A 24,266-nucleotide genomic window follows, 5' to 3' on the forward strand; every position below is an offset into this window, starting at 1 on the left:
CCAGCCTTTAAAATACTGCCTTTAATTTGTTCTGTGATGGCTTCGTAGCACATATTTGCTTCTGGAAAATGGATATTTACTGCTTCTTTTAAAAGAAGCATTGTTTTTAGCATTTAATTCTGATGGAGCCAATGTAAACAAGCCACGTGCAACCATTGCACTCATGGCCACTCTTCCTTTACCTGGTTTAGCTCCTCACTAGACATGGAAGGAGAAAGAGGCTTTTGGTGATCATGAAAGATGCCTCTGAGAAGTCTTTCAGGCAGCATGAGTCTCCTTCTAAATCCTTCTCCTGGAGTGACGGAGGCCAAGGGACACTGTCTGTCTTGTGCTGAGAAATAATGGTTCTTTTCAAAGTCTTCCACCCATATTAATTCAGCTAAAGCAAAACCTGTATCCTTCCTTTCAGACTCCTCAGAGAACACCTTGGAGAAAAAGAAGTTGAGTTGACATTGATCTTTGATGCTGTAGGGGAGGCAGACCTGGCTAACTACACGTGTCACGTGGAAAACAGAAATGGACGGAAACACGCCAGTGTCCTTCTGCGCAAGAAAGGTAATTCTCTCCATTTCATTATCTCTGCTCTCGCCCCTCGCAGCAGCAACAGGTCAGCCAGAGGTCCTGCTGACCTCTCTGAACCAGGCTGGACTCCTGTGTGCCTGCTTGGAGCTGAAGTAGGCTTGTGTGCAGCTTCAGTTTACCACTTGTGAAAAAAAAAAAAAATAAAAATCATTAATTGTTCTTTAGTGTCTAGCTATTCAGCCTTGAAGGTGATGCACTTGCTTGGAATACAGTCACTCATAAAGCACCAATATGATCAGTGGAAGTATTTTGGTCTAAACAACCTATGAATTTGACCCAGAGTTGACTGACTAGGCCAGCGGTAATTGTGTGATAGAGTTAAAATGTGGATTTCTTAGAACGGGTACCTTGGCAGTGAGGTCAGATGTTCTCGTATTTCTCCACTTCCTGGCTTTATGTTTTAAATGGAAAACCTTAAACTGTCACCATGCATTTAGATTTGTAACTGCATTGAGAATGAAAAACATTGCAGTGGGAGCTACAAATTGATGGAGAATTACCCCATCGTGGTTGTCTTGCTTGATACTGCTCCTGAATTGGGAATACCACTACAGACAAGATATCGTAGCAGAAAGGAAACCATTTGGATTTGAATGTGCCAAATTAAAAGGTGCTACTATGAGCTGCTGTTTGGAGAAGTCATTATCGTAAAGAGTTTAACAGTTCCTCATTACAGTTCTTATGTTGTTTGTTCAATCACCTCTCCTATTCATAAGTAGGGTGGCATTTAAATTTGATGGTGATCTCTCTAAGATACAGTATATCAGGCAATACAAAAGCTATAAGAAAAGCAAAGGAAGGTTACACACTCAGGAGAAAGCTGTTATGTGAAACTACAGAGCCATCAGCACGGGAGATTGACTAAAGAGTTAATACATTGTCCAGATTTCTGCCATCATTCCTGGCTGTAAATTATTTTGCCAAAAGCAGAGAAGAAGAAATGTTTTCGTGAGGCAAATCTGAAGGTGCAGTTCCAGTCCTTTGTGTGTTTTCACTATGGCAAAGCATGTGCTTCTCAGCAGGTTCTGGGTTACAGTGTTAATTGAAAAAGCCAGTGCTCTCCGTGGTCACAGATGCAGCAAAATCCCATAGAAGTGTCACCATTTGGAGAAGGTCAAATACACTGTTAGTACCTGAGCATGCTGCAGATTGACTTTGGAACCTAAGGTAGACATCACCATGGGACAAATGAACTAAGAGTCAGGTGGAAGAATAAGAAGAGCAGCCAAGGCCTCTCTAGATGGGGCATCACAGTTCTGGAAAACATCCCTAGTCATCAGTTCCCCCTGAAGGCATGCTGGATGCTAAGCACTGTGTTTGATGGCTATAATCTGTATCAAATGAAAGGTGAGGGAGGTGTGGTATTGAGACAAAAAAGGGCTATGAGGGAGAGGAAACTTTTGGGTCAGTGTCCTCTTTTTTTGCTATTCTTTCATGTGACCCACAGGTTTTATGTGTGGAAGTAGAGTATGCAGTCCTGTCAGAGTCAGCTGAATCAAGTTTTACTTACTCTATTCCCTCTATACATAAGAGCTTTACATCCTCCTAGAAAGAAGGGCATAACATAGGTTATATTTTACACTAAGTAATAAGAAAAATAAGAAAAAAAACCCCAGAAGTTGTAAACTACTCTGAGAAACAAGGTTCCACAGTTGTGGTGTGGAGTACACACAAATGTATATTCAACATGGGTGAGGGAAAAGCTGTGAATGATGCCTACCTGGACTTTAGTAAAGCCTTTGAGACTGTTCTGCATAGCATTCTCCTGGAGAAACTGGCTGCTCACAGCTTGAATGGGTGCACTGCTGGCTGAGTAAAGAAACTGGCTGGATGGCCAGGCCCAGAGAGGGGTGGTGTGTGGAGTTAAATCCAGTTGGCAGCCAGTCACAGGTGATATTCCCCAGGGATCAGTAGGAGGCCAGTCCTATTTAATATCTTTATGAGTGATCTGGACAAGGGAATCAAGTGCACCCTCAGTCAGTTTGCAGACGACACCAAGTTGGGCAGGAATGTTGATCCAGCAGATCATTTTACTCTCTACTACACACATACATACATACAGGAGGGTAGGAAGGCTCTGCAGAGGGATCTGGACTGGCTGGATCAATGGGCTGAGGGCAATTATATGAGGTTCAACAAGGCAAAGTGCCGGGTCCTGTCCTTGGGTCACAACAACCCCCTGCAGCACTGCAGGCTGGGGCAGAGTAACTGGAAAGATGCCTGGGGAAAAAGGACTTGGGAGTGCTGGAGTCACCATCCCTGAAGGGATTTATAAGTCATGTAGATGTGGCACTTGGGGACATGGTTTAGTGGTGAGCTTGGCAGTGCTGGGTTAACAGCTGGGCTCAGTCATCTTAGAGGTCTTTTCCAACCAAAACGATTCTATGATTCTATGATCTAAAGTGACAGGTTGTCACAACTTTAATTAAGGAGTCTGGTCATCATGATGAAGGATTAGCCTCTTTAGCGCAAAAAACATTCTACCTTTCCTTCTACTGAACCTCATAAATATACAACTGATAGTTAGTGTATCTATGTTGGCACTGTTAAATGTTCTTCTGTGTGCATATATTAGAATAACAAGCTAGGTTTATTTATAACAAAAAAATGCAGATATTTCAGAGCTCTGCTGAAATTATGGAAGAAGCACTGCTGAATACAGAATTTGGAGGTGGAAAGGATCACTTTGCAGCTACTATTTCATTTCTCTCTGCACTGTGGCTGTAAAAAACTTATATTCCCCTCAGGCATTCTCAATAGTTGATTTTCAAGCTATTAAAGTGTCATTTAAAATAACCACTGTATTTTACTGTGTCCTTTGACTGCCTGTCCCATTGTCCTGTTTGTTATTTATTAAGTTCTTACAAATACTTGACCAAACTTTTCCTTTCTGCAACTTGATTTAATTACTTCTTATCCTAGCTTTCTCCAACTTGGATTTGACTGTATTCATGAGCCAGGAAATACTACTGTACTTACTGACCTGGGACAAGATTTAGAGCAGGACTGGTAGAAAGCTGTTGACCAACACCCCTTCTGTATATCAAAGAAAGGACCATGGATTTCTGTTGCAATGTGCTGCAGTTTTCCAGGTGCCGAGGCAAAGCAGCAGCACAGATCTCTCAGCCAGAGAAATCGCCCTCCCTCCAAAGTCTTACCTGTTAAGAGCTGCATTATCCGTGTTTGACAAGAGGCATTTTTAGCTCTGTTTTGTCTCCAGGCTGACACAGTGCTGTGGTTTAAACCTGCCCTCTCCTCAAAGGTGTGATTGCAGCATGTCAGGTCTACAAAAGGTGGCATTAGTCATGAGTCCTGCTAAACTAGGAAGGCTTGTGTAAAAAAACAGGAATAAACCCCAAATCCAAGCTGTAGATTAGTATAGGAGTTTCTATAGTTCCTGTTTTGTCATCAGATGGTTATTTTTAACACATATTTTGCTTTAAAAAAGTAACATTAACTGTTCCGGTATTTAAGGTAAAATAAATTGAAGTCTTTTGCTGTATTAGTGGTATGGTCCTCACAAATCCTCAGGAGAATACAGGAGTGCTGTCTGCATAGCACCAGCATACCAATAGCCCCAGAGCACGTGTCATCATTTATGATTATTTTCATTGGGCTTTTTTGACTGAAAAAGAACAAAATCCAGTTATAAACACCCAAAGTTACCAATGCAAAGACAGAATCAGTCATGCTGAGACCTGAATACCACTGTCTGCTGTCACATTCTTCTTCACTGACTTAATTCAAGACTGCATTGTTACTTCTTTCTAGTAGTTCATAAATAAGTTCTGGGCAACCCTGGATTTGGTTAGCTTTTATTTTTTGTTTCTGTATGCTGTCCTAGCATATTTGATGCTCAAATTACATGGAAATGCAATATACACCCACTTGTCCCTTAGTTGTGGGAATGGTTCAGGATTCCCTTCAAAAGAATTTGAAAACAGTCCAGTATTTTAGTGGTTGAAGTCTACATAGTCTATAATATAACTGTACTGGAAGATGAAAAGTTTGTCAGGAACTGCAGAATAAAATCAAGCCAGGCTATTAGTGGAAAGAAGCAGTGAATTGAGATAAAAGTAAATATTATGACTTTTGTTCATGATTTATTTCAAGGAGGCTGCCTTTAATCAAGACATGCAGGGAACTAATTTTGGGGTTTTTTTGATACTGATGTAATACTAAATTATGAGGAACTTCTAAAATATATTTGTCTCTCATTTATTGGGTGTTGGGAGACTTTTGCTGTTTTAAAGACCATAATCCTCTATAACATGTTGTGGGAAGGTCCTTCTACATTATTTTACAGAATATTATTATTTGCTATTTTTCAGTCACTGTTATAGCAGAAAGGCCAGATTCTCCTCCTTTCTTAATGTTGGAAATGCTGCCTTCCTTATTGACCTCAATGAGGACCACTTGAGGAGGAAAGAGTTAATCAGAGGCTGAGTCTAAGCTACACTAGGCAAGAAAACTGAACGTTCTGGGTTTTTCTCTTTGTCTCCACCTTGAAATGGAATTAAGGAGCTCAAAAGCCTTGTTTTCTTCCTCTTTATGTGTGGACTCTAGAAGAGTTTATGGTGCAGAAGGACAACTACAGGACATGTGAAAGCAGATCAGTTTTGCCTTTTGAGCTGGATTTTGTGGTTTTGCTTAATATCCTGCCGTTCCCCCCAAAAGTGGACACAAGTCAGAGCTCCTATGTCGGCTGCAAGGCTCAGCATTTTCTCTCCTTCCAAGCTGGCAGCTTTGCCATCATCTCAGTTTCCTAGCAAAGAAGATTCAGTGCAACAAAAAAATATTTTTTCCCCAAAAAGTGACTTTAACCAACTCTGTTCTCCATTTGCCCAGATTTATCCCCAGAGCATATGCTAAGCTTTATCATGCAGTGTAACAAAAGTCCCATGAATTCCCTGTGTTCTCACAGAGATTAAATAGCTATTATAGTAGACTTTTTCCATCTATTAGTCCATGACTTCTTGCCAGCCAGACATCAGAGATACTGTAAACTGGGAATAGCTTGACATCTGATGTTAATTATTGAAATACGAGGCTTGGCAAGGCAAGAATAACCCCAAAAGATACACAACTAATTTGCTTTTTATCTTGAAAATGACACAAATGACATACGAGTAATTTTTTCTGACCTAAGTTTTAGAAGCGTAAAGATCACAAAAACTTTGTCTCGCCTGTATTAGTTTTGCAACTTCTCGTTGTATTTATCACAGCAGCAAATATCTTCATGACGTCTTATCTGAACTAATATAGAATGCTACAGTCAAATTGTCATCCTCTGTCTTTTATGGCTAAATAATATGCCAGGCAGTGTTAGGAGCAATATTACATTCAGAGGACATTTCAGGCTAAAAAGCAATGCTGTTCAAGTTAATGTCAAATGGAGCTCTGGACTGGTAATCAAGGGGTTTTATCCCAGTCTGTCATTGGTTTGCTGAGTGACCTTGAACATGTTGCTTCTCTTTTCTATGCCTCTGTTTCCCTAGCTGTAAAAGTTGGATCACTGTGTTTGGATGAATTTGTGAATCACTGCTTGTGATGTTTCCTAATAAAAGCATCCCAGTAGGAAATTTTAACTACACTAGTTCCCATTAAAGTATAATGTGTACTCTACAAGCATGTGAGAACTTTGTTAGTAGCCATCACAATTCAAATGAAGTGGCTCTTGGCAGCCTCATGTGTGCTCCTGGCTTCTCATGTTATCTTGGGCTTTCTGGATGCTCCATTCATTTTCCAGTGATCCAGCTGAAGCCCTGACTTGGCAGCTCACATCACCTTGTCCACAGGCTTCACAAATATAAAACCAAAGTTGTTCAATTTGGGGATGGGGGAATGGGGGACTAGAGCCAGTGAGGTACAATATGTCTGGTTCTATATTCCATATATATAGAATATGTCTATTCTCACATGCTGCATACAGCATTTGATGCACTCGGCCAATGCAGAAGGTTCAAACTCCACAAGCTCATTTTGATTAATCCTCTGTGTAAAATCACTACATAATTCCCATATAGAAGAATTACATATATAGCCTCAAATGCATTCTGGATTTCAGATGGTGATTTCAGATGAGTGGTAGATGGAGTATATAAGTAAAGTAATAAGTAATGAACAAAAATATTAGGCATTCCTAATGTTACAGTGGTTATAACTGGAAGCTGCAGATTTTTATGTGGAATTGTATGCTGGATTAGAGCAAATAAAGCTTGGAAAGATCATAACCTTGTTGTCTTTCCTTGCTAATTTTAGATTTGATCTACAAAATAGAGCTTGCTGGAGGACTGGGAGCCATCCTTCTTCTGCTTATTTTGCTCGTGACCATCTATAAGTGCTACAACATAGAGTTAATGCTGTTCTACAGACAGAACTTTGGAGGAGATGAAGCAGCTGATGGTAAGCAGTTGCACAGGAAACTTGATGGAAATATTTCAGAGATCCAAAGTGGTGAAGCTTCTAGATTGAAATGAATCCCAAAAGATACCTGCTTTTAGTTCAAGTTCAAACTACTAAGCATCCAATAGTGTAAAGCCGTAAGACTTTCTCCCAAAGCCCCCTGAAATCAATTAGTCTTTTCACAGAAATATCACTGGGTTGTGCCATAAGCAAATGAGAGTCTGAAGAATTGTTCATGAGTCTGTTATAGAGACTTCAGGATCATTTGTGAACTCATTCCTTGGGGAAACTCTTTACATTCATGTCTCCGGTGCCATATATGCCCAGGATCACTTCTCCTGAGGTCTGTACTTTATGTGGGCAGCCCTTTCACCAGGTATTCCTCGTTAAACATTTTCATTGAATTCCCATCAGGCTGCCAATGACCTCCTCTGACTAGTGAGAGGTGATTGTTATCAAGGCTAACTAGTTACCTCAGTTGATTGGGAGACTGTAAACAACTTAGTGGAAATGTAAAACTTCCCTGGGGAGTATGTTGGGGAATAAACTAGGCTCTTTTCCATTTTAATTTCCTCACCTTCCCTCTCACTAGCTTATATTCTGTTTGGTGCCTAAAGCTAAAGTTGTATTTTTAAATGGCAGCTTTAATTCTGTGAATTAATTTAATTCTCTGAATTCTATTCTGAATATAGAACGTTCCTGCTCCTATGAAGCTGGAGTAAGCCCTGTAAACTAAATCCAAATATTTCTAATTAAATCCTATTATTATGTTCTTAACACATATCATAATTAATGTGTTATTAGTATGCATCTAAGTAGTATCTGCTAAAGATCTGAAGTACAGTGTTGAATACAGGTACTTGCCATAGTCCACTGCAACACTTAATGAGCCACAGAAGCACTCTGGAATGCTACATCTAGAAACTATAATGTGTTTGAAAAAAGAGCAGGGAACACATTACCCGTACTGCCAAAACAATGTGTAGTTGCATAGACATGTTCCTTTCTGCAGTTAGTGTTACTGTTATCACAGTAATAAATGTTTCACACTGGGTAGATATGGTGTGAAAATGTTCCACTACAGTGAAATCCGTGGGCGTTTTGGAGAATGGATGGAATGACATCTAGGGGATTTTGGAATAAGGAACGATAAATAGCAGGACTAGAGGTCAGGAAACTGGCTCCTTTGCAATCTTCATATGTGACTGGCAAAACATGAAATGATGGGGTTTTTTCATGCTATATGATACTGCACAATATTTATGCTGGTACCTAGGAGAAAGTGAAGGGTGGGATTATTTGGGAAGTACTTTACCTCCAACACTTTAGGATTATAGCAGCACGACTTCCCTGGCTCACCCCAACAAAAAGTGGTAACTTCCTTCAGCCTGCTTTGATTAATTTATCTTGTGTTTTCAGTGTGAAGCTGCTGCATTTTTATTCATGTAACTTTTTTGGTTCGATCACTTTTTAATTTATGAAACAGTATTGTTTTCTGGTTGTTTAGAGGAAGCCCTATGAGTACATAGGGTATTTTGTGTGCATGTTAATTCTGAAAACAACCTTTTATTTTTCCAGTGCATGACTGTAGACCTACTGCAGCTTTGTGTCACATTCTGATCCTGCAGAACAAAAGATGGAGGCAGAATGTTACTGAACTCAAAGCATGTATGGGGATGTTTTTACTAATGCAGGCTATAGTGGGATTGTACAGAGCTCCTATGAGCAGTCAGCTATATTGATGCAATTGCAGGGTCATTTTCCATTTATACATGTATTTCTTTAAAAAAGAAGATTTGGGAACTCAACAGATTTGCTTTATTCCTATTTCTAAAAATACCCTATATAAGCAATGCTGGATGCATTCACTTCCTTTATCGTGTGTAGCATTGCTTTTAGAGAAAATGACACTGAGGATTAAAGGACCCATTTAGAAATTGGCTCCAAACAGTGCTGCTTCCAGAGCACTCAGAGCAAGTGGTAGGCAAGCGTGGACAGGTCCTTCTGCTCTGTCCTGTGTGTGTGAAGCTCGTGAAGAGGGAGTTGAGACCATGGAGATGTAACAGAAGTGTGCAAGTCTCAGGAGCTCGGGGGAACTGGTTCTGTCTGCACCTTGCTCACTTGTGTTGTGAGCAGAGGTGACTGGAGAGGGCAGCTGTGCCCCCACAGCTGGAAGGGGTTGGAAGTTCCGGGACAGCTGGCACATGGATGTGTGGCTTTCACGCTGCTCCACGGCCACATCAGGGCTCTGCTACCTCTGCAGAGCTCGCAGACGTTTGCAGGGATGTTGCCTCTAGGATCACTTGGTGCCTGGCATCTCTTAAAAGGTTTTGACAGGCTTCATTATGGACAGGGGAGTAGGTTTTGGACAGGCCTCCAAAGCTGACTGGCCTGTTGATTTCAGAGGAATATCAGCAAGCCAGGTGGACATCTTCCATCCTCCCCTACAGCTACGGTGACACTAGGCAAATTGCCTTTTACAAATATATAATTATTCACATGCTTTGACTGTAGCTCTGACCCTCATGGGTCTGGCTTTGTGTCAAAAATTATAAGTAACCATCATTTCAAGGTCATCAAGGAAAATATTGTATTACGATTAGGGGTTTTTTTCTTTTTGTCAGAATATATTGATGATTTTTAACTGCTGTAATTATCTTTCATGTGCACTATTCTTTACAGATAATTGGTACTCAAAAACCCTCCATTCATGCAGTTTTGTTCTCACAACTATTTGATTTTTCATTTTCTGTAAATAATGGCAGCTGTGCTCTTCCCTGGAGACTGAATTGCTGAAGGTTGACTTTTCCGATACACTGTTTTCCATTACTGCAGAGGAATAGGAAAGAGAAATGTCACTAAGACAGTCTGATGCCAGCATGGATCCTGAGCTCAGTAGTGGATCACTTCTGTTCCTGGCATGGTCACCAGCTCTTAGCTCCATGTTTCAGAAGCAGAGCTGGAGACAAGCCCCAGTGCTGTGCGGGAGGAAGAGGAGGAGGTGTATTGCCCTTTCTATCCACCTTTGGATGAGGTTTTGCATCCACTCCTGAGCTGCAAGGAGAATGGAGGGGCAAGTCTCCCCCTAAGCCCCATTGCTCTGGGAATTATTTCTCTCTCTCAAACTGTGAGCTCCAAATATTTCAAATGTCCTGGGTCAAGTGACCTCTAAAATTATTACATTGATTTTTAAAACTACATGGCTTTCTGAAAAAAATGCTTTAAACTGTTTGTATCTGGCGTTGTTTTTTTGCATAGTCAGTATTCATTGGGTTAAGTCATGTCTGTTCTCACAATTACTTGTGAGAAGAAGTTTTCCTTGCTCAAAACTTTCCAGGCACAAAAACTTTTCCAAGTTCAAAACTTTCACATAATCCTAGCACTCTTGAGGCATAGGAATTGAAAGATTTCCATTAGTAATATGTAAAGGATTAAAATTAAAACTTTCAGCTTTAGTATTTTGTATCAAAATCTTGCCCATGACCTTGTCAGCTGTGACATGGGTCCGACCACATGGAGCAGTGTTACTGTTCCACATGCAGAAGAAAACTGAAAGGATATCCTTTGTCTGGATCCGTAAAATTCCCCTCTGGAAACCAGATTATATGTTCCTGTTAAAAGTCCCAATTTTGTTGGGAAGTCCCTGGTCATTTCAAGGAATAATACAATTTCCTAGTACTTCCCTGTATTTTTTCTAGTGCTCTTGCAAACAGCCAGCTGAACAGTAATTTGTTTTCTTGCAGACAACAAGGAATACGATGCATATCTTTCATACACCAAAGTGGATCCCGATGCGTTAGATCGTGACACTAATGAAGAGGAGCAGTTTGCACTTGAAATTCTGCCAGATGTTCTGGAAAAGCACTATGGATACAAGCTCTTCATTCCAGATAGGGACCTGATCCCTAGTGGAAGTAAGTATTTCTGACCTTTCTGTTTTGTTTCTCTCTGATGTGTCACAAAGGCCTGGACTGGGTGACAGTTACTAGAGGAAAACCTCTCTTTGGGAAGTGGTTGCAAGGATTGGAAAAGTTTCCTCAACACTGCAAATTCGAACTCTATGTTAGAGCTTGTTCGTGCATTGCTGAAATCAATGGAACTGCCATTGATTTCAGTGGTGGAGGAAGGAGCTGGACCTTCCTACAGGGAAGGCTGCAGCTCTTCAAGCAATATGGAGGTAACTAAGCAGGAAACTTCCTAAAAAGATTTTGTAGTCTCTGGTATATATTGAAAACGGTATTATTATTTTTTTTCAGTGATTATTTGTTTGTCTACAGCAGCTTTACAAGTAAAAGTAATCTTTTCCATTATCTTTCTGGGTTTTTCCCTAACTTGGAAGTCTCATAAAGAGCTACAATAGTTTTCCAGTTAATGGTGAGGGTACAATTGGAGTTTTGACTGAGTGTTGAATTTCTGAGCAGTGTGAGCATTGTGTAAGTCATTGATATTGTGTAAGTAGTATTAATTATTCAGAGGACTATGCACAGCCCCATGAGCCAATACTATTTTCAATGCTGACAAGGAAATACAGTTGTGCATTTCAAATCAGTTTTGCTGCCATGTCTGAAGATGCAGCACCACCTTTGGATGTCTGTACCAACAGTTAATGCTTTCCTAGTGGTAGTTATGGCATTTTTTCTACCAGGTTCATTTTTGAGCAAGTCAAAAAGACCACGAATCATATGCATGGTGTTGATGAATTTTGAGTGCAGGGTATGTTTACTGCAATACCACATTTATTTGAAATGCTACCCTTGTGGAAAAAAATCAGCATTTTTTACTACAAATTCCGTTTCCAAATCACTTCCATAAAAAAATAGTAAAAGAGAAAATGAACTTCTCTCTGTATGTGCTACTGTATAGGAAATATGAACAAGAGAACAAAGCAATGGCTGTACTGGAACAGATGTCCCCAAACATGAAACAGCTCGAACATAGCTGCGTTAGCAACCTGCCTGCCAAAAACCTGAAACTGCCGCCTTGCTGCTGCCAAACCCCAGTGCCTGCCCCAGAAGTTAGAGCCTGTTTCTTCTTTGACATTTGAGAGGGCTGGAAGCAGAGCTCTGAATCCTGTACCACTGGGAAAGAGGAGTCAGAGCCCAGCCAGAGATCATGCAAAGTCCTGCGTAGTGGCTTCAATCGATCATGTGTGTTTGCAGCTCCTAGTTTAGAGCTGATTCCCTTTTTCTTTCTGCCCCTGCAAGGTGTGAGTTTTTCTCCCTTAGTGAGAAATTCCAGAAGGGGGACTTGGCTCATAGCCTTCTTATTTCTGACAGTACAAGCAAGTAATACCAAATTTTTAGATATTATTAAGAGAAAATACACCTTTTTCACAGAATTGTTGTAACTAGTTGTTTGATATCCAGCAATATAGCAGAGTTATACATAGCAATTATGCAAGCGAATTAAAGAATTTAAAGTTAACCCTTCAGTAACTATACTGAAGCACAAATTAATCCAAAATGGGATTCTTTTTCCCAATTGTTGTACCAGCCAACATGGTATTTTATTTTTGTCTATTTTTGTCAGTCAGGCACTCAGCAAATACTTGTCATCACTTTGGGTATTCATTAAACCTCTCTTGAAAATGTAGGGTACCTGAAAATGTCAGTTCTCATTTATGAACATTCACAGATTTAATCCCTCTTTTTTCCTCTCAAACTCACTTCTTCAGTATTATGAAAAGGCCTGATTCTAACACATGGAGCTTCAAGAACGCTTAATCAGACATAATGACAATGCAGAATAAAATGTGCCACTGAAATGAGTGTGATTTGCATGCTTTAGCTTTGAAAAAGATATGAGAGAAGGCACTTTATTTTAAGTGGGGCTAGAGAGAGGGAGAGGGGATGGGGAAGGAAGGAAGACTCGGCCTCCTGTATTTGTAAGCTCTCCGTGTGCGCTGGAGAAGTGGAATGTGGCCGTGTCCTGCCTAGTGCTCACCAGTCTCACAAGGACTTGCAGTGCTTAGTGAAGGCAGTGTGATGTAGAATGGGCCTGCTAGAAACTTCTGGGGTAAACATAACATATTTTAGAGTGACTGTCTCAAAAATTGGCAGATATGACAAAATATATAGCTCTCCAGGGTAGATTTCTATAGAAAAATTGAGGGTTGATCACAGTTGTTTTTTTTATTTTAGGAAATATCTCTTCTCACATGTTGCTGCATTTCCTCATCTTTCGGTGTAAATTACTTTCAATCAATGTAATACTTACCTACTTTGTTCTGATGTGTTTCCTTCTATATCCTGTGTGCCTCAGTGTGTGCCACTCCACTAGTGCAGCACGTGAGCTGTGTTCTGTAGGACTGTTCCTACAGTCTCTGCAGTTGTGAGGTGCTGCCACAGGAGGGTGTGAACCATTGCGCTTCCTTCCTGGCATGCAGCAGTACTGACAGCTGCTCCTTGGATTTGAGAGCGAGCAAAAAATAGATTTGTTAAATAGTATTTCATTAATTTTCTTGCACAGTTCTCTGAACAACCTAAAAAGCTGACTCCGGAAAAATTCAGGGACAACTTTGATTATGTTTTTGTCCAGCTGGCTCATCACTAACCTCTGGGAAAAAGCTGTGATGGGCTCTGCATGTCCCTGTGCAGCCAAGGGGGAGATTACAGCCAGATGTGCTTTAGCTGGGATGCACCGAGCAGCCACCTCCTTCACAGTGCGTGTCTGAGCTCTGCATGTCACCTCTGTGCTGAGAACCCTCTGTTTCAGGGATGTCCACGGAGCAACTGCTGCTGTCCCTGGGAGGACAGAGGTGATGGCTGTGGGGACTGAGGCCACCTCTTCACCATTGGGAAGCAGAACCCTGGCATCCAGGGTTCAGGTCAAATGGGGCTGAGTCACGTTTTGCAGTAGGTGTTGGTTTCTAAGCCCTGCCGGGATACAAATCTTATCCCAGTGGAGCGTTTTGTCCTAGTGGGAGGGAGAACACCATGAAGGATGCCAAGGGCCTCAGTGGTGCCCATCACACCATGGCCAGCAAGGACCTTTGAGGTGAATCTTGGTGCTGCCTGAGAGCAGCGTGGATGGACCCGGCTCCCCAGACTGGTGAGGTGGAAAATGGACTAAAGCAGCCACCGCTCCTCTGCTCTGGCTCCTGCAGAATCCCACACAGCCATGCTGGCTGGGAGGTGAAAGGGGTGACCCAGCAGGGAGATGTGACATGTAGAGTGCTGTGTAAGCAGTGAGACCAAGTTTATAACCTAGGAATTGAGTTGCATATTCTGGGAAATACTATAGCAGCTATTTGTTCACAAAGAATATTCTTTGGTCTTATCAGAGTGAGTGTTCTGCATTCTGTCGAAGCTGACAGCACATACACCTTTCTGCCTGGGCAACTTAGGCATAATTGGATATGTTAACCTGTGTAAGGAGACTGATCCCTGAGATGCACTTGCAGTTGTTATGGAAGTTTTTTAGCAGTTCTCATTATTTTCACCCTATTAGTTTTCAGGACTTTTTAAACAAACCCTTTCCCACAGTAAATACTCTCAAGCCCTGTGAGTTTTTTAATTCAGTGTTAGGAGACCTGAGGAGACTGAATAGTTGGGGGTGGGGGGCAGGGGTGTGTAACAGCAATAGTTACATTTTCACCTGAGCCGTTTTCTGTCTGCTAAGGATGATGTGTCTGCAGAGAAAAACATCTATTTGCCCTTCACTCCTCTAAAATTGGGACTACTCAGAAGAAGATATTTTTCTCCTTGGTTTCTGCAAATTATTTTAAACCCTGAAAGTGAAGAGGTCAGAAATGTCAAGTTTGATTTTTAATACCAGCAATACAAATCTATTAGAGCATCGTCTAGGTGCTCTCTAAGCATATGTACATTTGGTCTTGACAGGATTGAAAAAACCACAAACAATTCACCCGAGCTCAGCCCAGGGTAAACAGATCAAGCAGGGAAAAGAACTACAGTTATAATCTTTGCTTTACCTGAAAAATGAGAAGTTCTCAGCAAAACAGGAGAGTGCCTAAGACGTGATAAAAAGCACACAACACTCAGTATTTCAGTTCTGGCACTTTGTAGTTTTGTCTGCCTATCTGTGTGGCGTTTGCCCGGTGAATTCCAGCTTCCTGGGCTCCTGGATGAACAAAACCCAGCAGAACCATATGTCTGGAGTTCTCAAGGAGCCTTTATTAGGTATGGGATGCCATTTCTTTGGAACAGGAACAACTCCTTTCTGAAGTCCCTGGTTGTCTGCTCTGTATGAATCTTACACTTAATGCCAGGCATGGGTGAGGGTACCAGGGATAGAGGGGGATAACAGTTGAAAAAGGAAGAAATGTGAGCAAAAGCCAGAAGGGCTGGCTATCCTATAACAGCCCACTGAAGGCCACCAAGGTGGTCAGGGAGCTGGAGCATACAGTATAAGAGGAGAGCCCAAAAGAAAAGGCCAACAAAGACAAAGCTAAGGAGGGATCTGACTGTTATTTTTCCAGTGGACAGCACAGAGGTGAAGGCAGCTTCTTCTCAGAGGTGCACAGTTGTTGAACAAGAGGTCATAGCTATGAGTTGCAACACTGAAAATTCCATTTAAACATCTGAAAAGTTTACTCACCATGGAGGTGGTCAGAAACTGAAACAACCCAGAGACATCGAGAAACCTCCAATCTTGGAGGTCTTCAAAACATATTGGACAATGTCCTGAGCAATACCCTTCAGGCAGGATATTGAGCTGGAGACCTCCAGGGCCCCCTTCTAACCTGCATCAGTCTATGAATCTTTGATTATAAATATACGGAATTTTGTTTCAGCCATCTATTGCCAAGACAATTTTACCAACATTGCCCACTTCAGATATTTCAGTCTGCAAGGAGACATTCCCAGAACTTCCTTATCTTCTATTTTCCTTCTTCCTTAATCCCTCCTTCCTTTACCATGTCAAATACAGAAAGTCTGATGATGGCAAGGGGAGGAATATGCTGAGAGGGCAGTGTGTCACACTGATGTGCAGTATTTGTTTGTTTATGTTGAACTCATCAGCTGTCCCTTAGCTTATACAGGGATTGGGCTCTCTCTCAGGAGGGACCATTACTCTGCTCTGTGTTTCAGCAGTTCCAACTGCATTGCTGTTCTGGTCTGAGCTAACAGAAGCAAAACATATTTAATAAATAGGAAAGCAATACATGCAGTTATTTGTATAATAATAAAGTGGTCAGATTTAGGGTTTGGGAACTATTCAGTTAGGAAGCCAGGACTGAATTGCTCTTCTATAAATAACTTCCTCAAGTGATGGTCACATTGCCAAACACAGAAAGGCTGGTTATTTTCAGACTGCCAGGAACCAGCCAGCAGGGGGTTGATGGTAGATACTCTTTGGTTCTCGTGGTGCTGATGTTTCCCAAAAATATCCGTAGGACTTAATATGATTTCTAGTGTTTTTTTCTTTCTCCCTCAACTGCTTCTGCAAATCACCTAAATCTGGTTAGTCAGTCATTTCTTTGTGTAAGCAACTCTGTATCCATGGTGTTCATTAATTTCCTTGCTCTTAGTCTGCTTGCATATTACATTTCCTTCCAGCTTGTGGTTAATGTAGCTCATTCAAGGTTCCACAGGCAGTTATGCATGATTTAATTGCAAATGGGATGCATCGCTTGGAATTCTCTTCTTCGGTGCTTCAGACTACAGTTCAGCATTACTACATGTTGATGGTGTTTGGTGAGCACATTTGCTGTCAGGTGATCTGTCTTCATTACTCATGGACAACCATGCAAAAACGTTGTTTGGTTTGGGGTATAACATTTCTTGCTGTCCATGCCTCCTTGGGCGTTGCATTGAACATGATGCAAGTAAGTTACTGATACAGTCACTCACAATTTTAAGTTTTTGACCTATGGGATTTGCTTACATTTTGAGAACAGTTTTGTGCCATATTGCAAAATCATGTTTAAAGGAGGGGGAAAAAGGGCTGAAATTTAAAATGTTCTTTTTCAATGAAATCCAAGTGGATAATTCTAATGCTGACATCTTATTTTTACATTCTAGTTTATAATAAAAACACAGTCTTTGGGAATTAAAAGCGAGTAATCCCACACTGATTTTGTCAAGACAACTTTTTCTCCCCTCACAATGAAATGTCATTGAAGTTGACACCTCCTCAGCAAAAGTGAAGTTACAGCAAAGTTATATTTATCTGATGTAAATATGTTGCTCTGGAATCTTATAGTTGATCCTAGTTGGTGATGTCATTGCTGAAGTCCCTGTTCAGGTTTTTTTTGTAAGTAAAACAGAACCATTGCCTGACAACTACTTCTTAGCTCACTGGAAAGGTGAAAGCAAACCTTTCTCCATCCCACACTGCAACAGAGATTGCTTGGATTTAATACCTTCTCATGGACTTCACTTGAGACAGACAACTGAAACTGCTGTATTTTGGGAAGTCTCAAATTCTGAAGTGAAATGAGAGCGGGTGATTTAGCAACTCATAGGTTTATGCAGTCAGACTTGTACCACTGGAAAACACCAAGCTGGAATTTCCACAGACAGGAACCTGTCTTCCTGTGCTTTTCTTGCTTTTCTTCACAGAAATGTTCAAGTTGTGCACATTGGACATATTGTAGAGTGCACCCGATGGAACCACATGCTCCAGGAAATTTGTCACCAACCTTCAGTAGTAATCCCAAGCTGAAGTTATTGGGAGTACTGAGTACTTCTGGACCAGATGGCTGGAAATGTGGCTTTCCAGTTTCCTATTCGGTGTGCTTTATCCTCAGTGCACCAACAGGCCCCCTGTTCACTGGCCAAGTCCATGGAGCTATAACAGCTCCAAATGTGGAATTTGAGAGATCACCTCATGGTCATTTGGGAAGGTGTCTGCTAGTCAGCTGAGGACAGAGCTCTAACCTGTTGCAATATCCAGTAAGAAAGGTGGGCATGCCAAAATGTGGGAGAGGCACCAAGGGAAGAAATGTCCATCTGAGAAAATAGGGCTTTTTTCCTGTTGTCTTCCCACCTCTTTCCCTGATTGACTAAAGCAAAGTCTGATGAGTTTTTGACTGCGATGGTATAATGGATTATTGCTATTGAAATGATTGCCACTGGATATTTGAAGAGATGAAAGTGGACTGATTTCTGTTTGTTTTGTTGGTTTGTGTTTGTTGGATGCATATTGGATATGCGTGGCCGTGCTTGGCACTAACCTGGACATGTGGTATTGCCCAGTGTTGTGTCCTGCAGAGAACTGTCTTGTATAAAGCAGTGTCTGAGTTGTTTGAAGGAGGGATGAATATGTCTCAGGAAAGATGCATGATAGTTTGTTGTTTTACTGTATCTTGCAGATTCAACCTCTAATGATGAAGCTTCCCACCTAAATTCTTTCTTTTTGGGAGCAGAAAGAAAGGAAGAAAATGAAGAGTCTGAGCTGTTGATACATTGGGATAATCTCTTTCCATTGTATTGAACATTTCTACCTTTCCTTAAGTTTTGTTTCACCAGTTCTGCTTATCATTTTCTCTTTGTTGCCGATTCTCTCCCCTCTCTGCTGCCTCTCCCATGGATTTTAATGTTGAATTTTTTTCATTAATGAGTAACTATTTTACACAGAACAATGTGGGGGTTTTCCTCATAAAATATTTCAAGGAAAAAAAACAAAATGTAAATGCTGCATGATTAAAGAGTCATAAACCATTAACTAAAAGTCAGGATTGTTGCATAGACATTTGTAATGTATGTGTATGTCTTAAATTTTTGTGTGTCTGTGGGATGTTTGCAATTGCCTCTTTTTTCCATTTGTGAAAGAAATTCTTCTTGCTGCTAAGTGGTGAAATAAAACATTGGTAAAGGCAGATTTGATGCTAACTATGCCTTCAGTCTCATGAAAATAAGCTATTTTAGAATGTTACTGTTGGCTTATTTTGTAGCTATTTGCTTTACTGGAAGTGGTGTGAACAAGCATGCTGTGGTATGGTGCCTGGGACTATAAAAATGAGTCTTGCAGTAACAGATGTTGATTAATGATGTTATTTGTAATTATTGTTCCTGCTAGAGGGCAGGTGTGTAAAGAGAGGCCCTGCCCTGTGTTGAGTAAAGATCTGTTCTGTGCAGCTCTTGTGTCCAAGTCTTCATTTATAACATGTGCTTTCCTCTGTTGTCAGGTGGCACATCCTCAGTAGCATGGTCAAAGAGGTTCATGTAGTTTAAAAACACAAAAAGATATCCTGTGTTGAGTGCTATGCAATCTATGAACACTCTTCTGCCCTTAGTGGTTTTTTTTTTAAGTGATTTCATTTTTCCGGTCTTGACCCATAACCCATTGAAATTTGCTGAAGTCTGTTCATTTGAATGGGTTTTGGATCAGGTCTGTAAGTAGATCTCTTTCCCATCCTGTTCCATGTCAGACCAGCATAATTGGCTTCTCTTTCCTACGATCTCTGGGATGAGTGAAACTCAGGGAGCCAAGTCCAACTTCAAGGATATTTTGTAGTTCCATAAGCTGGCATCATGGAGCTGATGATGGGCTGGCATTTCTGCTTACACTGATCAATTGCAACTCCTTGGCATGCATGAATAAAAGAATTCTACTATTTTCTTTGTCACTGATGTCTCAACAAATAAATACCTCCAATATGTTTAAATTTTCCATTTGTTCCTGTCACTTGTGAAGTTTCTGTTAATACCTTGGGGCACATTTAATATCAGGTTCCTGATATTAAAACAGACCATTGGGCTACAAAGAATGTTCTTGGGCTTTGTGGTCAATACCTAAAGAAGAAAGAACTACCATGATGCTTCTATGCAATAAGCACAAGTTCTGCATGTGATGAGGGTTCATTTCTTTTTGAGCACTTGCAAGTTACGGTTCATACACCCTGCGGCACCCTCATGTCCTTGCATCTGAAACACGAGAACTGCTTCCCAGAGTGTGCTTCCCTCAACACAGTGTTGATCATAACCAATGTTAATGTTAAAATTTACACAAACATTACATTGATCTTGACCTGTATTCTTTTCACTGAGTGAACTGTGTGTTTTTAGTCACTAACGCATCTACACAGCGAGGATGTTTTGTAAATGTCGTTCTGCTGCAATGAACAGGGAAAAATAGCAAAGGGAGGAGGGTATTATTAAGGAGTTTTTTATGTGTACTCCATAAATAGAACTATATTGTGATACACAATCCTATTTTTGTTGGAGTATATTGAAATGCCCATTGTCTTAAACAGTGTGGATCAGTAAGCTGTAGGATTTTGTTATACTTGATTGCAAGCCTAATGTTTTGATACAATAGACTTCTTTATTCTTTACTCTTTCTCTCTTTCTATAATTTGTAGCCTACATTGAAGATCTCACAAGATGTGTTGAGCAAAGCAGAAGACTCATTATCGTGTTAACTCCAGACTATGTGCTCAGGAGAGGATGGAGTATTTTTGAGATGGAAAACAGACTCCATAACATGCTAGTCAGTGGTGAAATCAAAGTTATTTTGATTGAGTGTACTGAATTAAAAGGGAAAGTGAATTATCATGAAGTGGAATCTTTAAAGCACACCATCAAACTTCTCTCGGTGGTCAAGTGGAAAGGACCAAAAAGCAGCAAACTGAATTCTAAGTTTTGGAAGCGCCTAGTCTTTGAAATGCCAGGGAAGAAAAAGGAGGTGGTGTCCCGGCATCAGGTCCTGGATTCTGCAGAGCAGGGCCTTTTTGGAGACCTTCAGACTATCCCCTCTGTTGCTGTCACAGGCACTTCTGCCACGTTGGTGGAATCACGGGCTGATTTAACTGACTACCATCAAGCAGACTCTGTGCACATGAGACATTACTGCAGAGGATACGAGTACGACGTGTCAGCAGCGACACTGCCAATCGCTTCCATAAGCAACCACCACACGTACTGTAACATTCCTCTGACGCTCCTGAACGGACAGCTACCTCTCAACAACACCGTGAAGGACCCCCAGGAGTTTCACAGGAACAACCCATTGCTACCTTTATCAGCCAAGGAGCTTAGCTTCACCAGTGATATCTGGTAGTGGACATCAGGACTCTTTCGAGATGCTTCATGACCGCCATGAAGACACATTTTTAAAGAACTTTGCCCTAACCCCATGGGGCGAGAAAACATATTCGAAGCAGCAGCACACTTGTTTGCTTTTCTACTTGAACTTTTTTGTTTACATTTACAAATTATTGACAAAGGGGGCATTCTTTTTGTAACTCAGTAATGTCCTTCCTGTCTTTTAATGTACAGTTTTATTGCTTCTTTAAAAAGGAGGGGGGAGAGAAAAAACGCACCCCATCATTTTACAGTAGGTTTACAATCTGGGATGGGTAAAAGGTCACTGTATATGGTCTCCAACATCCATACATATTTAAGTAACAGTATTTGAAATACACAGAAGTTGTCGGGTTTTTCATATAGACTACAGTACACTTTGAAATTCTAATCATGCTACAAAAATTATTATCTCCTGCGCAGACCACAAGGGGTGAATCACCCTGAAAAGGAAGGAGGAGGAAACCTTCCCAGTAACATTGTCTCACAAATACTTTTTAGTAAGATGACCAGCTGAAACAATGCAGATGAAGCTTTATCAATAAAGTGCATAGTAACAGTTACTGCAGAATAAATCACCTGCTCCCATCAGCATCTCTTCATTTTATTATTGAGGCATGTTGTATTCCTAGTCAATGGTTAGCAATGTGGTTTTACTAAACAACTTACTAGAATATCGGAAGATGTTTAGGAGGATTTTAAACATTTTTTTCTGTCAATTATAGATTATTTCACAACTTTTTGCAGATTTATAATGACTTTTTCCAAACAATTTAAGTAGAAATTTATCTGTCTATTGGTCTATTCATTAATTTGAAATTTCTTATGATCTCTTGAGCCCTATTAAGATTTACGGAAAAGGCAATGTAATTTTACATAGGATTTTCTTTCCAAAATCAGTAGTTACAATTTGAAGTCAACCTTTTTGTGAGAACATCAGCAATAGAAAATAATTACTACAGCAATATTCAGAGATGAAGTGCTAAATTATTCAGGTTTACTGGTAAATCTGACTTCAGTTGCAGTGATAATCACCTGAGACAGTTTTCTCTCTTGTCTATCTACCTGTCAGTTTATGTACCTTTTAAATATGGCAGAAGCAGGAATATTTCTGCTGTCTGTGCAACTAGTGAAAAGTGATGTTTTTAAGCAGCTGTTAAGGTCTTGCATTTCTCACTTATGTGAGTGATCCCATCAGTCAAATAGGATACTGTCATTTATCTTTCATGTAAGGCATTCCTGCTGCTGGTGGATGAGAAGTGTTATACCAGTACTCTGCATCAGGCATTGCTGCTCAGTGAGTGCCAGTGAGATTTCCATACTCAGTTGATTAAGAGTTGCAGAGTGGAGTATTTAAGGAAAAAAAGCCCTAAATAATGAAGGCAGAAGCCAGTTTTGCAGGTTTTGGCACAGCTCTAATGAAAACACAGTAGACATGAGAGTTTTGTCTCAATGAGATCTGCTGGAGCAAATTCCCAAAAATATTTTTAGGCAGGCAGCCTTGCCTGTGTTTCAGTATGTCTTTAGCATTGTTCTCTTTGATTGCATGAATAAAAGTTAGCACTCTGCACTCAGCTGCCTGTGGTTTCATCAGCAAACAAGTTCAGTAAATCCTTGACATTTTGCAGTGGTTCCTAAATTGTACCCTACAGTCAAATGGAAACAAACACTGACCTAAGACTTAAAAGTCAAAGAATTGGCCCAAAGGCCATGAGAATGATCTCAAATGTGCAATAATTCATAGAGGTCAGTATTTTTCCATTGCTTCTTTCCCCAGTTCTTTATTCTGTGCCCTCCTACACGAGTTATTGTCTGTAAGATTTTCATTAGGTTCTAAATAATACATGTTTCTCTTGTTTTTTCTAGCATTATTATGCATTTGACACTAACACTGAAAATGGAAATCTAGAAAAGATATTAATTTATTACACAGTATAGAAACTATAACTTGCTCTTTTGTGAAGTTAAGTTCCAAACATATAGGTGTTTAATAGACGTATTTTTCTACTGAGAAAGAAAGCGATTTTACCTCCATTATAAATATATGGATTTCAACCTCCTCCCAAAAATTTACAAAATTTGCACTGTTTTATAAGTGTTACAGACTGTGTTTACACTGGCTATGTTCTTTAATGCAAAGTGTAATTAAAAAAAAAAAAAAAAGGGAAAAAAATTCCTAAAAGCAAACCCTGCATGAAAAGAGCTGCATATGTTTAAATGAAAAGCTGTACTTTTCATTATTTTCCTTCCCACATTACTCTAGAATCTGGTTAATTCACATAGAATGTTCAGTGAGATTTTAAACCCTCTAGTTCTGTATTAAGCATGCAAACTCCAAAAAAAAAAAAAGAAAAGAAAAAACATATGCAGGTTGGTCTGCTTCTTTTATTTACAAGGACTAAATATGGGTAACAAATTCATTCACCCAATGGTAATATGTCTCTTAGAGCAGTAGTTATTCCAAAGCAAAATGCAGTCATGTTTGCATTGAGGAAACATGAAAAGAACAGTTTTTCTGTCATTTTGCAAAAGCACATTGAGTGTCTATGTATTGATATTTTTTAGTTATAGATGCCAAGTCACAATCTGCTTTAAGATTTCTGAGTGTGTATTGAGTACTATGACAATATATACATGAATTGGAACTGCCTGTACCCCTCTGCTTCTAGTGTGGGGATGGGGAGCTGAGCTCAGGAGGCCTCTCATGGACTCAGTTTCATGTAATGCCAGTATAGAATCATGGAATTGTTTAGATTGGAAAACATCTCTAAGATGATTGGGTCTAACCGTTAACCCAGCACTGCCAAGCCCGTCACTAAACCATGTCCCTGAGTGCCACACCTACATGTCTCTTGTGTATCTCCAGGGATGGTGATTCCACCACTGCCCTGGGCAGCCTCTTCCAGTGCTTGACAACCCTTTCAGTGAATAAATTTTCCCTGATCCAATCTAAACCTCCCCGGCACAACTTGAGGCCATTCCCTCTTGTCCTGCCACTTGTTACTTAGGAGAAGAGACCAACCCCCACCTGACTGCAACCTCCTTTCAGGTAGTTGTAGAGAGTGATAAGGTCACCCCTGAGGCCCTTTTTCTCCAGCCTGACACCCCCAGCTCCCTCAGCCTCTTCTAATCATACTTGTGCTCCTCACCCTTCTCTTGCCCTTCTCTGGACATGTTCCAGCACCTCTATGACATGCAAGAGGCCACATGCTTCCATAGGTAGCACTTAAGGGTCTGGAAAAATACAGTCAAACGCTGAAATGCATCCATCCGTGGGATTTGGGTGGC

The 24,266-nt window shown here is 40.5% G+C and overlaps 1 protein-coding gene across 1 annotated transcript in view; it reads left to right on the forward strand.

The window, feature by feature from the left end:
* Positions 1–23,782, forward strand: part of IL1RAPL2 (interleukin 1 receptor accessory protein like 2) — a 367,348-nt gene extending 343,566 nt beyond the window's left edge. The window contains 4 exon segments of the mRNA XM_017819967.1: positions 410–555; positions 6,844–6,987; positions 10,731–10,901; positions 20,258–23,782. Coding sequence (XP_017675456.1) covers positions 410–555; positions 6,844–6,987; positions 10,731–10,901; positions 20,258–20,955 — 1,159 coding nt within the window. The 3' untranslated portion in view covers positions 20,956–23,782.
* The last annotated feature ends 484 nt before the right edge of the window (positions 23,783–24,266 follow it).

Source organism: Lepidothrix coronata, unplaced genomic scaffold (genome assembly GCF_001604755.1).
Source record: "Lepidothrix coronata isolate B3197 unplaced genomic scaffold, Lepidothrix_coronata-1.0 Scaffold2, whole genome shotgun sequence".
NCBI lineage: Eukaryota > Metazoa > Chordata > Aves > Passeriformes > Pipridae > Lepidothrix > Lepidothrix coronata.